We start from the raw sequence: 25121 nt of genomic DNA on the forward strand, positions 1-25121 counted from the left end.
TACTTTTTGGAAAGTTCACTAACTATTGGTGAAAGCCAACAATGGTATTGTTGGGGAAAAAAAACAATTTTATGTTTGACTTGTATTGGGTCATTTGTGAAGTTGACATTAATTGCACTACTATTATGGTTCCCTACCACCCATTTCTTAGAAATTGTAGGGTGTGAAAAAAAATATTTAGGGATCGGTGATTGATGTACTTGTTTTGCAAGTGTGTGCTCAAGTGATAATAACCAAACATTTTGTCCCCTTTAATAATTTTTTAAATGGTTGTAAACTGTTCATCTTTGTAATCTGATTGGTTGAAATCAAAATAGCATCAAGTGCTTTGATTGGATGTCAGAATTTGCATTTTAACATTTGAAATTTAATGCAACTGAATCATTATTTTTGTGTAATCTGAGTCTTGAAAAAAATTTAGGTTTTTGAAGAAAAAAAAACACCTACTTAATTTCACTACCGTGCAATACTACTGTTAGTGAATGTGTACTGGGATACATTCCGATCAAGTAAACCTTGAACTGAAGTCGTTAGTTATCTTGACACGATTAATTTTATGTATCTCATTCAAAGAAAGTTCTGGAAAAAAGAACTGAAAACCAGTTTGAATATTTGATAATAAGGATCACTGAATTAGGTCGGTAGTCAAATGTTTAATACCCAATTAATAGACAAATTATCACCTAAGTGTGTGCATAAGTTTTTTTCTTTAACACATGGTATGTTAATTAGAAAAAAAATCAATATATCAATAAATCATCATGATAAAATACTGATTGCGACATGTATAAATCACGCGAAGGAACCGTAAACGATCGGTTGATGAAGGGACTTTGACAGTATATCAAAGAAGTAATAATTTTTCAGAAATAGGCACATAATATTTACAAATGGGTTATTTTGTAAATAGTCATTCCTAATACGAAATAGTTGTTTACTGTCGCTTTATAAACGGTTTCCATTAGAAAATGTTAGATGTCAATAGGGTTCTTTTGCTAATCCATTGAAAGGATTTATTGTTTTTACCTGTACATTCTTTGTAGTTCTTCAGTTTATAATTATGACAATAAAAACTTGTGTGTTTAAGCATTCATGTCAATCCGTTATTGGGTTTGGGAAGTTGGCGTGAGGTTTTTTTCACGTAATGTCAATAGCAAATATATTCTACGTGTTCAATCAAGCTAAATTTTAACAGGAATTAGTAAATGTCATATGTCAATGACAATACAAGCGTTACTTATTATATATGAGGTATGGAATGATATTTGAAAATCATCGCTTATCTTTAAGAAACATAATGGAGGAACAATAAAAAAACTAATAAGGACTAGACAAGCATGACATTGATCACCACCCAGTGATCAATCAATTGTGATTACATCTCAGTCCTACAGGAGGTCAGTCGCAGCTTGGATAGCTCAGTGGTTACGTCTCTGACTGTGAAGCTGGGTGACACGAGATCGAATCCGCCAGGGAGCATCAGTTCCCTCAAGATTACAGGTACACCTTGCTGACGAGTGCCAAGTAGCACGAAACCCGGGTCCAGGGTTTCCTGTTGACTACCTCCAACTACCATCTAAATCTCAATAAAAAAAACCGGCATGTACATTTTTCGTCATGTGTGAATATTGTTCACCAGAAATGAAACCTGAAATATCTATACATTACGAATGTAACCATTTTTGACAAGCATTTGAACTATTGGTTGCATTAAGTGTAAATGAACAAGCCTACGTCGTCGGACTCAATAAATATCTATCGACATTAAACGTATAAACATGAATAAGGTCTACAGCATCAATGACGGTTTAAAATATTATTGTAGCAGTAATGAATTGTTATTCAGATTCAGATTTGTGTAGTAAGGACAGAAGGCCTACGGCCTGTGTTATTCCTTTTCTAGTATGCTTCTGTGAGTGTCTAGTCTTCTCTTGAAAGAGTCAATTGAAGGTGCGGATACCACTGCTTCAGGCAGCAGGTTCCAAGTATTGATGACTCGGTGTGAAAACCTGTATGCCACGGGTATTTTGTTCGTTCTTGGCTTTTCTACTCGCCTGCTATGTCCTCTGAGGTGTCCCGATCTAGTGGGAAGAAAGAGAGAGAATAAGTTAGGTCCGAAATCATTTCTTAGTATTCTGTACATCAATATTAGATCTCCCCTTAGTCTGCGATAGGACAGAGTAAAGAGGTTCAGTTTTCAAGCCGCTCTTTATATGATAAACCCCGGAGTTCCGGAATTGCACGCGTAGCTGCCCTCTGTACCTTTTCTAGTATGTCTGAGTCACCTTTTAAACAGAGGCTTGCAGCCTGAACACAGTTCTCTAACTTAGTTCTCACTAAGGATGTGTATAATGTGGTGAACATGGTAGTATCAAGCTTAGTGAATGTCCTTTTTAAAGCCCAGAGGGTTCGAAACCCCTTAACTGCGACCTCCCGGCAATGGGCCATCGTCTTAAGATCATTGCTCACTGTCACCCCTAGGTCCTTATGAGACCGGACTACGGGTAATGACACATCCCCTATGTTGTACGTATTAACCTTTGAATCCCCCAAGTGCATGTAGACACACTTTTCCGAGTTGATAGGCATTAGCCACTCTTTAGACCAGTTTATCATATTATTTAAGTCCGCCTGAAGAGTAAATGCGTCTTTGTCTCCAGTTATAACTCGCCAAATTTTTACATCGTCAGCGTATAATAACATTGGAGACTGTACTATACTTGTAAGATCATTAACGTACATTATAAAAAGTAAAGGACCTAGGACGGAACCTTGGGGTACTCCACTAAGTACTGGTCTCCAGATGGAGCACTTGGAATTTATTCTTACTTTTTGCCTACGACCTACTAGGAAATCCTTAATCCATTTTAAAAGAGGTCCGGCAATACCAAGGTTTGCCAACTTCAATAGCAGTCTATTAGTTGGCACCTTGTCAAAAGCCTTACTGAAGTCTATGTAGACAACATCCACTGAGTTTCCATTGTCTAGCGCATTAATCCAGAGCTCCCTAGCTATAAGGAGGTTCGTTGTACAGGATAGACCCTTTCTAAAACCATGTTGTGCCATGTTCAGCAAGTTATTGGTTTCCATAAATGCTGTTATGGTCCGTTTGATTATCCTTTCCAGTATTTTAATTACAACACTGGTGAGGCTTACGGGTCTGTAATTTGATGGAACTTGTCGTAGACCAGTTTTATGTATGGGAGTGACGATTGCGTCCTTCCAGTCCATAGGTAACACACCTTGGTCAAGTGACATTTTGAATATCACAGTCAGTGGGGCTGTGATATATTCGGCAATATGTCTCAAGATTTTAGGGTGTAGTTCATCTGGTCCTGTTGACTTCTCCATGTTTAGGGTGCTAAGAGCCTTAAGCACATCGTTTTGGTCGAAGTCCACGGTGAGCAGCTGGTTTGTTGACTCTGTAATTGGGTCTGGTTCTTTCTCTAGAGGAGGTTCCTGAGTGAAAACTGCCCCAAAGTAGTCAGCCATAACCTCAGCTTTTTCCTGATCTTCCTCTATCATTTCAGATTCACTTCCTACTTTAATTAGGTTGGGAATCCAGTGATGAATCCTTGTTCTGTAGTTTATGTACGAGAATATCCCCTTGGGCTGCTTGAGTGCAGATTCTGCCAGCTGCATTTCATATTTTCTTTGCGCTTCCCGAATTTTAGTTATACACTCGTTTCTTATCGATCAGTAAGAGTAAAAACAAATACGGTGATATAATCAATATTTATGAATAATAATGAAGGTCAAGGTAACGATCAGACGTAGTTCATACGTACGCACAGTTCTAGTTTCAGGTTCTTTTTAATATAAAACAAGAATATAAAATTCTTATTTCTATTTACACCTACATAACATTTAATCATCTGGTTTCAGCTTGTTTTATATTTAAAGCAATTAGTCCCTTTTATAAATCTCGATAGAACAATGAGAAGACTGAGTTGATCTGAAAAATGTGATGTATTAGCGCTATACATTTCGAACAATCTGGTCACACATATACTTGTCAAGGCATTTTTATATGAAAATTAATAAAGGTCAAACAAATAAAAGTACAATTAAAATAACTAAGGGGAGAAAAAGAATAAGAAATTGTCGCGTTATCCTAGGCCATAGAATGACTTAAGGATTACCAAGGTAAATTCAAGGTTACGACAAATTTTTTTGTACACATAAGGGGGGTTTAAATTTACGAATAGCCAAGGCTTCAATAAACTTAAGAATTCGACCTTGACAATTTCTATACGACATTCTAAATGCTGTATTAATGTTAATTTTGTGCCCCGTCTCAATTATATGTTTTGCTATCGATGAGCTTGGTTTTCTACCTCCTACATTGATCGGATCATTTGACATACATTGATTTTGAAGCCATCTAGGCACATGTTCATTGGCCTTTGATTGCATTGTTCGATTATTCCTCCCTATGTATGTGTGTTCACAGAAACATGTAAATTGGTAAATACAATGGGATGTGACGTCATATATGACAAGTATATGTGTGACCAGATTGTTCGAAATGTATAGCGCTAATACATCACATTTTTCAGATCAACTTCGTCTTCTCATTGTTTTATATTCTCATTATTTTATTCATAAGATCATCTTCTTAATTCTGTTTACATCTCTATGATCTTTAATCATTATAATCTTCTTATTATATTCACTAATAAATAAAATCCCATATTTTCATTGACCATACGACAAAATGACAATTTTCACTATATTGAAATGTTCCTATTAAAATTTACTAAAATGTACTATTATTAGATAGATTACAAATATGTTACTAATGCATGAACAGTAATCACATTATAAGCAAAGATGGATAGTGGCTAGCAGTGGAATCAAGGACGCGCGTTTCGTCCTGCTTGGGACTCGTCAGCTGGAAGTGAATTAAACTTCACCCCATTGCACAAGCAAGTGGCTATCAGGACTCAGTAGCTAAGTGGATAACGCGATGGCGTTTGAAGCGAACAGTACCGAGTTCGAATCCCAGAGTGAACATCAACTCTGAGATGTAGGTACATCCCAAACAGGACAAAACGCGTGTCCTGGATTCCACTGCTAGCCACTATCCATCTTTGCTTATAATGCTTGTAAATTAAGGCAATATCGAGGCATATGCCAATAAGAGACTGATCAATTTCAGTCCTAAGACATCAATAGGAAGATTCAAGTAAAACAATATCAAGTGAAGTAATCACATTATTTTAAATCTAAAATTACTAGAATAGTGTTCATTAGATGACAAAATCTTGTATAAGTATTCTTAACCTTTTTATTTCATAAAGGTTATAAAAAAGTTTACGAATACATGAGCGATAATCGCATTTGGATTATTAATCTCTAACGCTTATCTAAATTCATTTGACATTAATAATTGCTACATCACTTGACCTTTGCCATAGAAATAAGAGATGGAAACAAAATAATGTAAATCAAATTGTGGGAGACCCTGAAAAGGGCCTTAACCCGGTCTCTTATTAATGCAGATGTTGCTGTAGGAGAGCGTAAGTTGATAGAAGGTTACTGGACTGTTGTTCGTGGGAATGTGCATCACAATCACGAGTGCGATTCCCTGAGGTACGATGGTAATTCTTGGGTGAGCAGGTTAACGGAGGCAGAGTTTGGAACTGTGTGACCACTCCTGATATCTGTTACCGCAGCATTCGACATTAAGCATTTTGCTTACCGTTCTTATGGAAAACGTTTGAGTGATCATGATATATTTAATATGCGGTACAAAGTGCCGTAATCGCCTATCGTTTACATTATAAATAGGCAAATTACTTACCAGGAAGGTTGGCGTGTGAGAACACTTTGTACCGTATATTAAATATATCATGATCACTCAAACGTTTTCCATAAGAACGGTAAGCAAAATGCTTAATGTCGAATGCTGCGGTAACAGATATCAGGAGTGGTCACACAGTTCCAAACTCTGCCTCGTTAACCTGCTCACCCAAGAATACCATCGTACCTCGAATCGCACTCGTGATGTGATGCACATTCCCACGAACAACAGTCCAGTAACCTTCTATCAACTTACAAAACATGAAGGCCGGACACTGAGTGTTCATGGAAGCCCTTCGTGAAAATAAATGTAATAACACTAATCAAATTACCTCCTCCGTCTGATCCGCTGTGACGAACCGCTAGATCTTCTACGGCCATTTTCAACATACAAATTTCATATACGAGTTCTGATCTCTGTCCAAATGAGAATCTCTCAAAACATAATGACAGTACGTAGATCTTTCATAAGTTCCGATAGCGGACTTTAACGCTTCAACTGATTGGAACGCTACGAGAAACAATGTAGTCAAAAATACGTTCTCCGTTTCTGTGACAACGTGAGAAACAACAGCGCTTGTACATGGCACGTTACTCTCCTCCATAATGATGATTAAAATGGAAATTCATTAGCCCCACGGCAATTTTTTTTAAAAAAACCCCACCCACCCTTTTTAAAAATGTTTTTTCAACCCAAAATTGCAATATTTTTCATCCCGTTTCGTCCAATGAAATGGCTAGTTTTGAAGTTCGTTTTTAATTTGTTAGTTATGTTTTGTCGGATTGCTATAAAACATCAGTACTTGTCGACGAAGTACATTTTAATCATCATTATGGAGGAGAGTAACGTGCCATGTACAAGCGCTGTTGTTTCTCACGTAACAGAAATAGAGGAAGTCTTTTTGACAACGTTGTTTCTCGTTGCGTTCCCATCGATTGAAGCGTTGAAGTCCGCTACCACAAATTATGAAAGATCAACTTACTGTCATTATGTAGTTCGAGATTCGCATTTGTGCAGAAATGAAAACTCGTACATTAAATTTGTGTGCTGGAGACATGGCCGTAGAAGATCTAGCGGTTCGTCACAGCGGATCAGACGGAGGAGGTAATTTTATAAATGTTATTAACATTTTTTGTCATGAAGGGCTTCCATGAACACTCAATGTCCGGCCTTCATGTTTTGTAAGTTGGTAGATGGTTACTGGACTGTTGTTCGTGGGAATGTGCATCACAATCACGAGTGCAATTCCCTGAGGTACCAAGGTAATTCATGGGTGCGCAGGTTAACAGAGGCCCAGTTTGAAAATGTGCGACCGCTGCTAGTATCTGGTACTGCTTCATTCCACATTAAGAATTATGCTTACCATTCGTATGGGAAACTACTGAATGATCAAGATATCTATAATATGCGGTAGAAAGTGTTCTCACAGGCGAACATTCCTGGTAAGCCATTTGCCAATTTATAATGTAAACGATAGGTGATTACGGGAAATTGAAAGCGCGCATAACATCTTTGGGTGGGCGATGCGAATACGAATTAGACGATGAGAACTGTCTATCGTACTTTTTCTTCAGCACTGGTGATCAAAAGATTTTTGCAGACCGTTTCGGTGGTTATTGGTTTGGACGGAACATACAAGACGAATAACGAGAATATCTATTTATATCAGGTCGTAGCCCTTGATATGAATTTGAAGGCGATACCCGTTTGTATTGCATTTATAAGTCGCGAAACATCGACTTTGATTTCTCGATTCCTGTCGTTCTTCCAACGGTTAACCAACAGTCGACAGGTGTTAGGCATTGTGACAGATGATTCACCTGCAATAGCTGCTGCCATCATGCAGGTGTATCCCAATGCTCACCATATCTTGTGTCGCGTCCACCTTGAACGTTTACATCTGTTACGACATATATATATATATATATATATATATATATATACTTACAAATTGTAACATTTGCAAATTAGAAAGGTCATTCAATAAAGGTCTGGATTATTTGCAGTAAAGTGTTCAGTCACAATAAGTGGAAGAGCATTATAGAAAAATTTAAAATGCAAAAAATTTTGTGTCAATGAAATGCATAGTATGAGAATTGAGTCTTGTCAATTGACATAATAATAATAATCATAATCATAATCATAAGGAAAATAAATAATAATAGCATTGTAAATGTTCATTGATACAGTTGACCTTATTCATATTTATACGTTTAAAGTCGATAGATATTTGTTGAGTCAGTCAGACGACGTAGGCTTGTTCATTTACACTTCATGAAACTGATATTTCAAATGCTTGTCAAAAATGGTTACATTCGTTATGTCTAGATATAGTTCAGGTTTCATATTACGGCGGTTAACAATATTCACAAATGACTGATTAAACACACTAGTTTTTATTACGACCAAAAATTAATTTTAAAATACAGAACTACAAATAATTTACAAGTGAAAATAATGAACCCTTTCAATGGACTTTTAAAATTAACCGCATTGAAATCTAACGTTGTCTAATTCTCATTATGAATGACCATTTACAAAAGAATCGTTTACTAAATATTAAGTGTCTATTTCGGAAAATTTACTACCACTTTCATATACTGTCAAAGTCAGTTCATTAAATGATGGTCTATGGTTGCTTCACCTGAATTATAAGTATTGCAACCAGTAAGTTATCATAATGATTTATTGATATGTTGATTTCTTTTTCCCATTAACACACCATGTGTTACCAAAAAACCTATGCATACACTTTAGTGATAATTTGTTTATTAATTTGGTATTAAAGATTTGACTACCGACCTTACTCAGTAATCACTATTATCAAATATTCAAACCGGTTTTCAGTTGCTTTTTTCCAAAAACTTTCTTTTTATGTGATATATATAAGTACTCGTTACATTAAAATTGTTGATCGGAAATCAAAAATTTATCCCAATACGCATTCAGTAACAGTAGGATTGCACTTAAGTTGGTGTTTTTTTCTTAAAATGTCTAAATTTCTTACAAGACTTACATTACACAAAAAGATTTATTCATTATCGTTAAATTTCAAATGTAAAAATCAAAATTCTGACATCCAATCACAGCTCTAGATACGATTTCAATTTCAACTAATCACATTGCAAAGATGAACAGTTTACGACCAATTACAAAATTATTAAAGGTGACAAAATGTTTGTTCATTATCACTTGAGCACACACCTGCAAAACAAGTACACCAATCACCGATCGCTAAATTTTTCTTTGACACCATACCTTTTTTTAGAAATGGGTGGTAGGGAATCTTAATTGCCGTGGGCAAAATGTCAACCATTAAAATGTACTTTGTCGACAAGTACTGACATTTTATAACAATTTCAAGACATAACTAACCAATTAGAACGAATTTAAAACTAGCCATTTAATTGGACGAAATGGATGAAAAAACTTTTTTAAAGGGGTGAAAAAATTACAAAAATAGCCGGTCGCTTAATGATATTCCATTTGTGATTAGACCGTGATGATAGGAAAGCATTTGTATAATCTACTGATCGTTAACCGGTACATCGTTTGGCTTCTGAAGGTTCTCACATATCCCCCAGTAAGAAACTTCTCGAATATCCAGAAACAGTAGAAAACCTTTACCTAATCGGCCCGCAAATGCGATGGTACGGCCGAGGGTGGAGATAGTCAGCTATCCCTCTCGAAATGCTCTCACATGACCACGTGCATACAACCACTGTTAGGGAAGTTCTACACACTGCCTACTCGTGGAGGAGGTGTTGGTTACGAAATCGAGAGGACGAAAAGCGAATGTCCTGCGCTCTAACTGGGTTGGTGGTGGGTATGGAGAGTCCACCTAGGGGAGTTAGAAAACCCTGATTCCAAACCAATGGTGTACATGGGCTCCAGTATCCTGAAGGAACAAATGGAGTATGAACCAATCGTTGATCACCGGCTACCATGGGACTGCATCTCCTTACGTTGCTCCATTGCCTTGTGGATCAGACCTTTATGTCAAGAACTCCGGGAGTGACCCCTTAAGAAAACCACCTGCTTCAGTCAAGGCACTTGGGGAGTATCAAAGCCCACACACAAATCAAGTGACTTGTGTGGCGCATATGTATTCGGTGCCACTTTGTACTAATATTTGTGTTCAAATAATTAAATAAACTAATGACAAATCTGGAATAACAAATCGTATGACAACGATGTGTGAATCAAACAAAATGAAGACATAAAAATGTAACAGTTCACGCGTCTGCTAATTATGCAGTAAAAATATAAATAATAATCCTTGGTATGATTTTCTCACAAGTTATACTACCGCACTACTCACCCCATTACGTCAATAATAATAATAGTAATAATAATACCGAACTAGATTAGAATTATACGTATGTTTAAAAGTGTAAGCTGTTTAAATCCCGGTGACTAATGAAACGAATCTGGTTCCTTAATATGCACCTACTAGCTCATGAATTTAACATGCTGGATGTTTCAATAGGATTTTATTAGATGATTCGATGATATTATTGGAATATCATCCAAACAATAGTAAAATTTGTTCCTAAAATATGTTGAAAGTAATAATTAGATTGACCAGAGTGTAAAGTTGAATACGTTTATTCTAGAATAATATTAAAACTTTCATAGAAAACCTGGTGCTTTTTCTTAATTGAATGTATTTTAATAAATAATCTAGATGACAATTCATCTAGCTTGATACTGATATGATAGAGGAATGGACCTAATATGTTAAAGTATTACATACAGCTGAATTGTTATATGTTTTCTCGTATTTGTATTTCTTTTCGTAAATGTTACTTGAAGATATAGGGACGTCTTAATAACTATATACGATTATAACGGTGTTCGCGGTGTCGTTCCCACTATTAAATTTCATACACATTCAGTCGAATTATTAAAATTCGATATGTTATTATCTATATAACGCAGTGTTATATCTTGTCATTTAAGATTAGATACAGGCCCAAAGCAACTTTTACTTACAGAACGACTGAGAGTTTCACGGTCGAACTCGACAAAACAACAAGTGACATACAATAGTACTTCAAAACTAATTATTCACACCTTAACATGAGATAGAGAAGACAATAAATTCAGGATATTTCGGCATTCGAAACAGAAGTCAGAGATTGAAATAGAACAGCCCTGCTATTATAGTAAGACATCATGAATAATTTTAAGATACAACAAAATTAACAAACTAAATATTACAGTAGTCACTCAGATAAAAGTTAAGGTTCCTGTGAAGATATGAATCAGAAATATATCTTCAAGGTTATCTTTTCAACAAAGAACCAACATGCATTAACAAATACAGAATAACTTAAGATCTCATCAGTATCGATTTACAAAGTACAGAGTTTTGTGCTTACCTTTAACTTACACCTGTTACTCCCAATGGAGCATAGACCGCCGACAAACATTCTCCAACCCACTCCGTCATAGGCCTTCCTTTCTACTTCTATCCAATTCTTGTTCATTCTTCTCATATCTATCTCCATTTCCCGACGTAATGTGTTCTTTGGTCTTCCACTTTTCTCTTGGCATTGAGGATTCCAAGTGAGGGCTCGCCTTATGACATAGTTGGGTGCTTCCCTCAATGTGTGTGCTATCCACTTCCATCGATTCTTCCTGATTTCTTCCTCCGCTGGGATCTGGTTTGTTTTCTCCCACAGTACGCTGTTGTTAATAGTGTCCGGCCAATGGATCGGAAGTATTTAGCATAGACAACTGTTAATAAACACTTGTATCTTCTGAATGATGGCTTTCGTAATTCTCCAAGTTTCTGTCCCATGAAGTAGAACTGTCCTTCCTTTAACCCATAATTTAAATGAGGACTGTCAATACTTCATAGAAGCTTAAGATCTAATAACTGAAAGTCAAATTCTCTGATTATTAATCCACGAACTCCGCCTGAAGTCCCTCCGGGGGCTACTGCCGGTCCCAAGCCCGGATAGAGGAGGAGGGTTGGGCATGGGGTTAGCGTCCCCATCATGTAGAAAACTAACTCGCTAAAAAAACGCTAATCGGAAAAAATTATTCAAACCTTTTAAACCCTGCCCTGGGAGTCAGAAGGTCTTCATTTGACAGAACTATCACGCCTCATGATGAAAGCCGAAGTCCTTCGGAAGTTACGAGGCCGATGCCCCTTCTGACAACCAGAGCGACCATTTATTTAGGTACATGGAATGTTCGTACAGTGTGGGACACCGGGAGAGCCTTCCAAATCGCTGCAGAAATGAGGATATACAACCTGGAGGTGCTTGGGATCAGTGAAACACATTGGACACAAGTTGGACAACAACGACTGACTTCAGGAGAACTCCTGTTATACTCCGGCCATGAATAAGAAAATGCTCCGCATACACAAGGAGTTGCATTGATGCTGTCCAAACAAGCACAAAATGCACTTATAGGATGGGAATCTCATGGACCAAGGATCATCAAAGCCTCCTTTAAAACAAAGGAAGAGGGCATTTCAATGAACATCATCCAATGCTATGCGCCTACTAACGATTACAATGAAGACGCTAAAGATTAATTCTACAATAGGCTGCAGTCAATCATCGAGAAGTGCCCAACAAAGGACCTGACCATTCTGATGGGAGATTTCAATGCCAAGGTTGGAACGGACAACACTGGATATGAAGACATCATGGGACAACACGGACTGGGAGAAAGGAACGAAAATGGTGAGAGATTTGCAAATCTATGTGCCTTCAATGAACTGGTCATAGGCGGCACCATATTCCCACATAAACGCATACACAAAACCACATGGACTTCACCGGATCACTCTACACAAAACCAAATCGACCATATTCGCATCAACAAAACGTTCAGGAGGACTATAGAGGACGTGAGAACCAAGAGAGGAGCTGATATAGCATCAGATCATCACTTGCTGGTCGCCAAGATGAAATTGAAACTCAAGAAACACTGGACAACGGGGCGGACAATATCACAAAAGTTCAATACGGCCTTTCTTCAGGATACTAACAAACTCAACAAATTTAAGATAGTCCTCAGCAACAAGTTCCAGGCCTTTCATGATATACTCAATGGAGAAGGAACTACTGTGGAGAGCAACTGGAAGGGGATCAAAGAGGCAATCACTTCAACATGTCATGAGGTCATGGGTCACAAGAAGCACCATCACAAGGAATGGATCACTGTTGATACACTGGATAAGATTCAAGAAAGAAGGGTCAAGAAGGCAGCAATCAATACCAGTCGAACAAGAGCAGAAAAAGCCAAGGCACAAGCTGAATACACAGAAGTAAACAAACAAGTGAAGAGGAGCATCGGAACCGACAAACGTAAATATGTGGAAGACCTAGCAATGACGGCAGAAAAGGCTGCAAGAGAAGGAAACATGAGACAATTGTATGACACGACAAAGAAACTCTCTGGAAATCGCCGCAAACCAGAACGACCAGTGAAAAGCAAAGAAGGCGAGGTAATCACCAACATTGAAGAGCAACGAAACAGGTGAGTAGAACACTTCAAAGAACTCTTGAATCGACCAGCTCCACTGAACCCACCCAACATCGATGCAGCACCCACGGACCTCCCAATCAATGTTAGCCCACCAACAATTGAAGAAATCATCATGGCCATCAGACAAATCAAGAGTGGCAAAGCAGCAGGACCGGACAACATTCCAGCAGAGGCACTGAAAGCAGACGTAGCGGCAACTGCAAGGATACTCCTCATTCTCTTCAATAAGATTTGGGATGAGGAACAAGTACCAACAGACTGGAAAGAAGGACTTCTGATCAAAATACCGAAGAAAGGCGATCTCAGCAAGTGTAATAACTACAGGGGCATCACTCATCTCTCAATACCGCGAAAAGTCTTCAACAGGATATTGTTAAACAGAATGAAGGACTGCGTAGACGCCCAACTTCCTGACCAACAGGCAGGATTCCGTAAGGATAGATCGTGTACAGACCAAATCGCAACTCTACGGATCACTGTGGAACAATCAATTGAATGGAATTCATCACTCTACATCAACTTCATTGACTACGAAAAGGCATTTGATAGCGTGGACAGAACAACACTATGGAAACTTCTTCGACACTACGGTGTGCCTCAGAAGATAGTCAATATCATACAGAACTCATATGATGGATTACACTGCAAAATTGTGCATGGAGGACAGTTGACAAAGTCGTTCGAAGTGAAGACCGGTGTTAGGCAAGGTTGCTTACTCTCACCCTTTCTCTTTCTCCTGGTGATCGACTGAATCACGAAGACGTCAACGTCTGAAGGGAAGCACGGGATACAATGGACATCTAGGATGCAGCTGGACGATCTAGACTTCGCAGATGATCTGGCCCTTCTATCCCAAACGCACCAACAAATGCAGGAGAAGACGACCAGTGTAGCAGCAGTCTCAGCAGCAGTAGGTCTCAATATACACAAAGCGAAAAGCAAGATTTTCCGACACAACACTGCATGCACCAATCCAATCACAATTGACGGAGAAGATTTGGAAGATGTAAAAACCTTTACATATTTGGGCAGCATCATTGATGAACATGGTGGATCTGATGCAGATGTGAAGGCACGGATCGGAAAAGCAAGAGCAGCATATTTACAACTGAGGAACATCTGGAACTCAAAGCAACTGTCAATCAACACTAAGGCCAGGATTTTCAATACAAATGTCAAGACAGTTCTACTGTATGGGGCAGAAACCTGGAGAACTACGAAAGCCATCATACAGAAAATACAAGTGTTTATTAACAGTTGTCTATGCTAAATACTTCCGATCCATTGGCCGGACACTATTAACAACAGCGTACTGTGGGAGAAAACAAACCAGATCCCAGCGGAGGAAGAAATCAGGAAGGATCGATGGAAGTGGATAGCACACACATTGAGGGAAGCACCCAACTATGTCATAAGGCGAGCCCTCACTTGGAATCCTCAATGCCAAGAGAAAAGTGGAAGACCAAAGAACACATTACGTCGGGAAATGGAGATAGATATGAGAAGAATGAACAAGAATTGGATAGAAGTAGAAAGGAAGGCCTATGACGGAGTGGGTTGGAGAATGTTTGTCGGCGGTCTATGCTCCATTGGGAGTAACAGGCGTAAGTAAGTAAGTAAGTAAGTAAGTAAGTATGTAAGTAAGTAAGTAAGTAAGTAAGTAAGTAAGTAAGTAAGTAAGTAAGTAAGTAAGTAAGTAAGTAAGTAAGTAGTAAAAAGTAAGTAAGTAAGTAAGTGGTGAAGTAAGTAGTAGTAAGTAAGTGAGTGAGTGAGTAGTAGTGAGTGAGTGAGGAGAGTGAGTAAGTGAGTGGGAGTGGTGAGTGAGTGAGTGAGTGAGTGAGTGAGTGAGTGAGTGAGTGAGTGAGTGAGTGAGTGAGTGAGTGAGTGAGTGAGTGAGTGAGTGAGTGAGTGTGAGTGAGTGAGTAGTGAGTGAGTGAGTGAGGGTGTGAGTGAGTGAGTGAGTAGTGAGTAGTGAGTGGTAGTGAGTGAGTGAGTGAGTGAGTGAGTGAGTAGAGTGAGTGAGTGAGTGAGTGAGTGAAGTGTAGTGAGTAGTAGAGTAGTAGTAGTGAGTAAGTAAGTAAGTAAGTAAGTAAGTAAGTAAGTAAGTAAGTAAGTAAGTAAGTAAGTAAGTAAGTAAGTAAGTATCAATTCACCGGTTCATGTAAAATGTAAATGATCAAACTAAAACACATTCATCTCATCTGTTGTTCTGAGATTTGAATTTCCAATGAGTTAATATACTTAATTTTACTAATCACTTTAAGTAAGAATAATTGCTGTTTAAATCATGGGTAAATCTAAAACAAAACAACACAGCACCAGATCAATCTTTCTTTCTAAACTTAATCCACCTAGTATATAATTTAATTTCATTTATATTTAAATTCTTATATGACTATTAATTACATAATAATTACATAACTTATAAACTTATTCAATCATTCAATCCAATGTGTTATTGTGTTTATAGAATAAATCAAATAAGTTAAATAATCTAGTCTCACTACCACTACTACTACTACTATCTGGCGCCTGGTTTAGGGTGATCAGGAATGCTCTGACCCCGGGTGGAGGCTCACCATTGCACCTAGGTGGGTTGAAACTCGTGACGAACCGTAATCGGGTGCGCTCGGACGTGTAGTTTTTGTTAGTGGGGAGATCTCACAGTCCTCCCTTTAAAAATTTTGTGCTGAGAATTCTATATTGTACCAAAATATAATATTGAATAAAGCCATTAATACTACGACTACTACTATAACTGCTACTATTATTATTATTATTATTATTATTACTGCTACTACTACTTCTGAATAGAAGATATATGACCTACTTTGACTACTTTATATTAAGATTACGCACATATATATCAGCATATATCGAATGATCCTTATTTAGTTAGTAAATAGTTTATATGAAAAGTAATGACAGAAAATGAATTCAAATTATTTGGTTAATTCTACTAATCTAAATACCTTTTTCTTTTTTTTCTTAACATTTAATTAACTTAAGTGAATTTTTCTGTGTCAAACAAATGGTTCTTAGTACACTTGATAATTTTTATAAGTATTGAATAAAACATTTTTTGACTTCGTTATAAACAGAAATGAATAGTGACTAGCAGTGAAATCAAGGACGTGCGTCACTTCGTCCTAGTTGAGACTCATCAGTTGGATGTATCTACATCTTAGAGTTGATGTCCACGCCTGGGATCGAATCCACTACCGTCCACTTTAAAATTCTATCACGTTATCCACTTAGCTACTGAGTTCTGATAGTCACTTACTTATGCAATGGGGTGAAGTTTAAATTCACTTGGTATTGCATACTGTGCGTATCGCATATATACCAACCAGAGACTGATCAATTGCAGTCCTAAATGTCAATGGGAAGATTCAAGTAAACAATGTCAAGTGAATTTTTGACTACAATTAATATGACGTATATTTTCGTTGTGTGTAATTATCTCTTAGTCTATTTATTCTCAAAGAGGAAATATGAATAAATTATTAGTAACTTAGTATCTTAGAGATGGTGGAGAAGATTTGTAGCTCAGGTGAATGATTTTGTTGGGGTTTATTTTTTGTTTTGAGCTAGATGGTTTAGTCATGGATCTTCCATCGTTATTCTCAACAATATCATCAGCATAAACTTCGCACTTCACTTCTACTTGAAGTTTGTTCTGATAATTTTGATCAGAATAATGATGAAAGCTCCACAATCAAACTATCCAGTTTATAGAACAAAACTTCACCAAAAATTTAGTATTCTTACTAATTTGTGACTTCACATCGTAAAATTCGATCCGTGATTGAACTATTGAGTAATCACATTCTAGGACGATACACTTATCAAATACTTCTATTAATTTTCATTAATTGTCTAACTATAATCAGTCCATGAAACAAAACAATGAAATTTAATAACTTTCATAACCTCTTATAATAAGAAATCATAATCATTGACAAACTATATTTTCTATCACATGTAATAGTTGAATTATTTCATTTCAAAAATTATTGTCTTGATCATAGTCATTCAAATGAAACAAAATGAATGGTATTAAATTATGAATATGGTTGATGACAGTATTTATTCAAACTGAAGGTACTTAATTACTTACTTACACCTGTTACTCTTTGTGAAAGAGCATAGGTCAACCATTAGATTAAAAGTTCTGCAGCAATTTGGAAGACTCTCCCGGTCTCCCACATTGTACGAGTATTCCATGTACTTAAATTAATGGTTGCTCTGGTTGTTAGAGGGAGCATCAGCCTCGTGACTTCCGAAAAAACTCGACTTTCACCATGAGACGTCATAACTCTTCTAAATGAAGACCTTCTGACTCCCAGAGCAGAGTTTAAATGGTTTGAATAATTTTTCTGATTAGCGTTTTTTTAGCGAGCTAGTTTTCTATGCGATTGGGTCGCTAACCCCATGTCCAAAACCCCTCCTTTATCTGGGCTTTGGACCGGTAGTAGCCACGGGGGGTTCCAGGCGGACTTAGAAACTGAGTCCTAGACTGAAGGTAGTAAGAATTTAAAATGATACATTTTATGATATTTTAATCTTCCAAAATACAATTCAAGTTATTCATTAACGAATGGAGATATTCACTAATAAATTGTGCTAAATATTTTCAATTTTATAAACTATTTATTGACTTTGATTTTAAATAAGACAATACATATTTTTAATAGTTGAATTCATCAGTCGATTGAAGCTAGATCACCATGGAAAAATCGGAACCATTGGACGGCCATTTCGTCCTAGTATGGGACTCCTCAGCAGTACATAATTCTCTATCAAACAATCTACCTAGAAAAAAGTATCAAAACTTCAACAAAATCCTCCAACAAAGTTAGAAATCTACCTTTTACTTGAAAAAATAGTTTTGTGTTCCCCTTATGATTTTGTTTTCCTCCGATATTATGAATGAAATCTATATAAGGAGAATTTTACATGTATCTTTCATTTAAATGTTATGCCAAATCATATGACTAAATTATAAATAATAGTAAAAAGAAAACCTAACCTATTTTTACTAAAACTACGCATGACATTCCAATAAAGATGAACATCATTGAACTGTCTAGCCAATAGTGATGAGAATATAAATAACTAGTTGTATGGTTAAGGTCTTTCTATCATCAGCTGATCTTGTTTTTTTACGTATAGTTTTTCACAATGTTCTTACTGTATTGAATTTCAGTAAAAATAAAACATTTTAATAGAAATTTCATTTTAATTTAATAGTTGAATTCATGAATTAATTGAAGTTAGACCACCATGGAAAACCTGGAAGCACTGGATGGCTGTTTCATCCTTGTATGAAACTCCTTAGTAGTACTTATTCACGATCCCGGCTCTCAGAATTCGAACCCAGGACCTGTCAGTCTTGCGCGAGAGCACTTAACCACTAGACCATTGATCCGGCCGGCATTCAACAGTGTTAATACCTAACTTCAACTAATCCACGAAATTGCACCACCATCCACCATTGTCATCAGTGAGTTACTATCTCATGAGGTGCGATCGTAGATGCGCACTGCTGAGGAGTCCCACACGGGGACAAAACAGCCATCCAGTACTCCCAGTTTTTCCATGGTGGTCTAACTTCAATGGACTTATGAATTTAACTATTAAATTACTGTAATATCCACAAAACCCCTCTCTGATTACAATTTTATATTTAAACAAAGAAAGAACAATAAGGTTTGTGGAGTAAAATGAATTCATTCTATTATCTTTATATAACCTCTAAATTATTACGTTTCATTACATAAATACTCATCCATCTGAACTATGTTTATTCATACAATTTATTTCCCTATTATTTTTATTATTATGAATTTAGTTACATTCGAAAGATGTATCTAAACTTCACAAACTAAAGTATGATAAACTGGTGAGAAACCGTGAAATATAATCAATTCATTTTATTCTGTAAACCTATTTGTTTTTGATCTGTTTAAATTTTTCAAGGGATCTGCTTGTATAAAATTCTATATCAGTGGAGACTGTTGAGTTTTGATTGAAATCATGAATCGATCAATGTTGAATCACCATTGAAAACCCGGAAGCGTTAGATAGCCATTTCGTCTTGGTATGGGACTCCTCAACAGTGCGTATCCACAGTTCCGCGGGTGGGGTTCAAACCCAAGACAAAATCTCTGCCCGGTGCTTCCAGTTTTTAATGATGGTCTAACATCGATCGATTTATGACCTCAATTAAACTTTTATACTCATTGCACGTTAATTACTTTGAATGAGTACTAGATTACTATTTGAATTTTCAGACCGTAAGTGTTAGCGGTTTCCCATACATTTTCCTGGGTTTCTAAGAGGTTATTATACATTATATGTTCAGTGTGAGAAAAGTACTCAAAGAAGACAATGAAAGATGACTATGCAATATGGCGGAAATATTGAATTTAGACTGGTACAATATCAGATACCGGCTCAGTGGTCAAAAAGTTAAACATTAGTGTATTAGGCTAACGATCGTGGGTTCTATTCTCTGTGATGGAGCTAAAACAACTGTCCATTGTTACCACGTTTTTAATAATTGTCTTAAACTGATTCGTAATCTTAACGGCATTATGATAATGGTAGATGAAAGCGGTATCATCCATTTCTTAAGAGAATTACATCTATTAATTGAATGCGCTCTGGAATAAAAGTTCGTTAATAATACCCATTAATTTAAACTGGAACGTGTTTGTATTGCTTATTATAAATAATTGTCCTGTTAAATAAAAAAAGATAGTAACAGATGTCTGATTTGAACTACTGAATTCTGTTAGTAGTTGCAGAAATTCTTTCCAATTTTCTTTAATGCTGACAAAATGTTATCATCTTTGATTGTTAGCTTTCTTTATAGTAATGTATTTCAAAATGAAAGCTTATTATTAAACTCATATTTTTTTATTCGGGCTGTTACTTTCTTTAAGGGTTAGTTTCATTTTGACGGAAAATTGACCTCAAAATAACATAGAACAAGATTTAGTGAAATTAGTTATTTTCATAAAAGTTGTTTATATTCTCATCCAAAGGTTTATTATTATTTTCTTAAGAACTATCTACAGTAAACATCACGAAATAACTTTAACTCTACGATGAAAACTTTAGACAAACATTGTTTTATTATTATGAAGGAAGTACTCACATTCAGTCCTCTCGCCAAACGCATTACCTTTGAACCATTAAGATGCAATTAAATAGGCATGTTACTATATAAATCAATGTTGAATTCTATAGAATATTCTGTAGAATACAAGTCATATCCTAGTGAAGTCTTGGTGGATATTAATCGTATCGGGGGTGGAGATTGCGATAATTCTTCTGTACAAAATGGTATTACTAAAGATAGAAACATTTACTTATATTTACCTGTGATTTTTCTTATCATAGATTTTATGTTATTTGTCGTTCACAGAAATTTGTCAGTAAATTCACATTACTCAAACACTAAATTTTTATATACATTCAGAGTCCTACAGTGATAACGACAAAAGTGAATGTCCTATGAGTTAAATCACGAAACCGATTCCATTCGAACCACTGTTGAAAAATTGGAAACACTGGACGACCGTTTTGTCTCATTGTGGGGATCTCCACTAGTTTTCACTCAAGGTTCCGCCCACAGTAATCAGACTGAAAACCTTCAATCTCACTTGTGGGCGCCATAATCCCCACGGATCCCCATACACTAAAAATCAATCTGTTGATTTTTTAAAAAATAAGATGATCAATATATTACCTCAATGTATTAATATTTAAGTGCGGTGTAGAACTAAAACGTCCCTGTAAACAGATTTTTTTCTGATTAACATTCATAAGAATATAGGAGCTGATTTCGGTAAAATTTTAAGGTGAATACTGTGCTTCTATTTCAGTTTTTGATGTGTTTTTGAATCAGTGAACAATAGGTAGAATAAAAATACCTCTTATCGGATCACTGTTGTTTTCAAAATAGAGGTATAAAAAGAAAGTGAATTGAATTCATGAAATGATAACAAGTAAATTTTACGACATTTCGCTGTATAAGTTACAGAAAAACTATCCAGAGACACCGTGGTTACTAGTGATATGCACCGAGAAGAATATACATTATCCAAATGTCGATTCCTGAACTGTTAACATCTAACTGGCAACTACTCAGTATTTATCATGAGGATCGATCAAGAAATAAGAAAAGGGAATTTGTTGGAATACTTTGTGCTGAGAATCCTATATTGTACCAAAAATATAATATTGAATACAGCTGCCAATAATAATCATAATAAAGGTAATTTTTAGTATAGTTTCGATGAGAACGATAAGTTTTAGCATTTCAGTAAATCACAGTTATCGTTGATTTTCCAGTCCATATTGATTTACATTAAAAAGATCATTGAATTCATTGAGAATTTAGAAATATAATCTAAGCTACATTTTAGTCAAACACCCAGATAAGAGACTCATTGATGGGTAGTCATATTCCATGTACCTAAATAAATGGTTGCTCTGATTGTCAGAAGGGGCATCGTTCTCGTGACTTTCAAAGGAAATCGGCCTTCATCATGAGGCGTCATAACTCTTCTAAATGAAGACCTTCTGACTCCCAGGGCAGAGTTTAAATGGTTTGAATAATTTTTCTGATTAACGTTTTTTCAGCGAGTTAGTTTTCCACAGGATTGGATCGATAACCCCATGTCCAACCCCCCTCCTTTATCCGGGCTTGGGACCGGCAGTAGCCCCCGGAGGGACTCCATCGGGAGTTGGGTATTCATATACTAAAATCAAATAATTCAAGATTATGATAACTAAATATAAACTGAATCAAAATAATAAGATGATAAGAATAAATCTTTTTATTTGGTGTTGATTTCTCTAACCTGAATGATTTAATTGTAAAGTTCACATTTTCATTCTGGACAATATCATCAGTGTCTGCTATATGAAGTAGACACTTAGAGAATATAACATCATCAAAAGTATTCATCTAACCTGGACATCTTCATCAATTTCGAATCTAAATGCATAGGCGATAGATATGAATATGGTTTATTACTGGTGTTTTCTTCATGTATGTATTTTTTAAAAATCATTATTTTGAGTGAAATACCCTTCCACCAAAAGTAATTTTTTTGTATATTGTAAATAAGTTTAATATTTTAATAGTTGAGATCATGAATCAATTGAAGTTAGACCACCACGGAAAACCTGAAGCCACTGAACGGCCGTTTCATCCTACTGTAGGACTCCTCAGCAGTGCGCATCTATGATCTCATCTCGCGAGATCCAAATATTAATAATATTAACAAACTGATTACTATTTCTACTAAACTATAAACTATATACCTAAAACATATTAAACACAACAATATTACCGACATTTTTTTTGTATCCCTAAATTTTAGTGAAAGATATAATCGACGACTTAATGGAAAATTTGAATCATCCAGTGATGTTTTTCATCAAGCTGCAGCAAAATTTCGTTCAACTGAAGATATTACACGTTATTCACAATCATCATTAACATCTACAGAAAATTTATCAATGTATAAACGTAGTTATTCTAGTGATAATGTACCATCAGATTATCATAGATTAAAAGTTGATAATTCATGGCAACTAAATGATGAACCATTAATTATAGAATATTCATATGAAAAAATTAAAGAGAAATTAAATCAATTAATTGAAATAGCTATTAAAAAACAAATTGATATTCAAACAATACCACAATTTATAGCAATAGCATTAGAAAAAGAATATGGTCGTAATTGGCATGTAATTGTTGGTCCATATAAAGCTGGTTGTGCTGTAACACATTTAATTGGACGATTCTCTAATGCTCAATATGCATCATATCATGTGATTGCATTTCAAACATTGGATTTGTAAATTGTTTACCTTCTTTCTTTCTTTCTTTCATTTGTTATTGTTACTACCTTTTATATCTTACAATTTACTTGTTCATTATATTTTATTGGTAATATGGGACTTGTGTACTTACCACTAGTATGCTTTCTTTATTATTTATATTGCAATATGACAAATTAGCTAATGTTATGTATGGATTATATATTCTTTCGAATAACACTAAACTTGAATGTTAGCATAGAGAACTATGGAAAACTGTTGTATAAGTGTTGAAATAAATAATGAAAAAAAAATGATAAAGGCAACTCTTTGTAATTTATAATTCAAGTCATTGATCAATTTCAAGTATATGTCCTCAGTTTTTAAACTATACTCTAACTATTAATATTATTACTCTGACATCCATACTAAAATAGGTGGGGCTGAGTTTTAACCTAATGACTTAGTGATTGAAAGATGAATGGTTTAAACATGAAGCCATTGTTTAACTATGAGGGGAAGGGGTAAATAAGTTCAGTAATCGAATAAAATGAATGAAATGAATTTCAACTCAGAATATTGTTATGTCTTAATCGCTTGTTACTTATAGTTAAAAAAAGAACGAGGAATCACTGTAATTCTCATGAAGCGAGTAAGTATATATTGATTGTATACCCATTTTGATCATTAACTTAGGATGAAGTCATAAATGTGAAAAATGCTCAGAGTGTAGCGGTAAATAATTCCCCAAAATAAATAGCTCTGCAAGTTTTCGACATTGGATGCTGACCACATGTTTTAATGGACTCACCTAGCTGAAGGCGCTCGGTCATGCATGCGCACCAGATCACATGTGGTAACGCTGTGCTCAACATCTACCGCAATCGCTAGCCAGATTAGATCAGAGAATTCCGATATATTGGTAATCGCCAAATACACTCTTCCGATCTCCTCGACTCTGTCTTTTGATTTCTCTTGGTAGGTACGAATTATATTAGGTGTTGCTGGTAAAAGCGTTGTCAAACACTGAATAACTGTGCCATCTTCAAGAGTTATAACAAGTCACATACTGCATGTCATTCTGGGTATAAATCATGTTAATTTAATACAAGAATATTGTATCATAGACAAACACCAAACTCAAATAAATTAATGATCTAACGAATAAAATACCACAATGGGAAACAAAATAAATACTACACTGAGTAATTAACACATTGAATTAAAACGGAAGTAATGCTGAATAAAAAACACAATGAGTAAAAGAATGTAAAGTTGTTTTTTCGATGAAATATGTAAGAATAAGTGTCTATCCAAAAGGTTGTTGTTCTTTTACGTACTCGCTGGGATCTTGACCGGTTGTATGGTCGTGTTCCCGCTTCCAGTTTGTTTTTTCAGCTTTATTTGAAAAAAAAATCGACTTAATCTTTTAATAACTATGCTCTGCTCCTTTGTTTAATGCATATATGATTCTCCCTCCCCCCACGAAACAATGTTAGGTCTTCATGTACCCACGTTACAAATAATGTGACTTTGTTGACCTGAACTGTCTTAACACTACTCACACCTTCATTATATATGCGTATTGGAGAAAGTCGGTATAAATAAAGGTTGAAAGATCCTTTTATATGATCTTGACTTGTATGAGTAATATTCTTACTTACTTACTTACTTACGCCTGTTACTCCCAATGGAGCACAGGCCGCCGACAAACATTCTCCAACCCACTCCATCCTAGGCCTTCCTTTCTACTTCTATCCAATTCTTGTTCATTCTTCTCATGTCTGTCTCCGTTTCGCAGCGTAATGTGTTCTTTCGTCTACCTCTTTTCCTTTGGCATTGAGGATTCCATGTGAGGGTTCGCCTTGTGACGCAGTTGGGTGCTTTCCTCAATGTGCGTCCTATCCACTTCCATCGATTCTTCCTGATTTCTTCCTCCGCTGGGATCTGGTTTGTT

General features: G+C 36.0%; 1 protein-coding gene across 1 annotated transcript in view; it reads left to right on the plus strand.

The window, feature by feature from the left end:
- The window catches only part of MS3_00006091 (uncharacterized protein), a 38024-nt gene extending 14483 nt beyond the window's left edge, over positions 1 to 23541 (plus strand). Inside the window, exon 3 of the mRNA XM_051214200.1 lies at positions 22720 to 23541. Coding sequence (XP_051067349.1) covers positions 22720 to 23206 — 487 coding nt within the window. The 3' untranslated portion in view covers positions 23207 to 23541. The remainder of the gene's footprint in view (positions 1 to 22719) is intronic.
- Positions 23542 to 25121: the final 1580 nt, after the last annotated feature.

Source organism: Schistosoma haematobium, chromosome 2, assembly GCF_000699445.3.
Source record: "Schistosoma haematobium chromosome 2, whole genome shotgun sequence".
NCBI classification, from domain to species: Eukaryota; Metazoa; Platyhelminthes; class Trematoda; order Strigeidida; family Schistosomatidae; genus Schistosoma; species Schistosoma haematobium.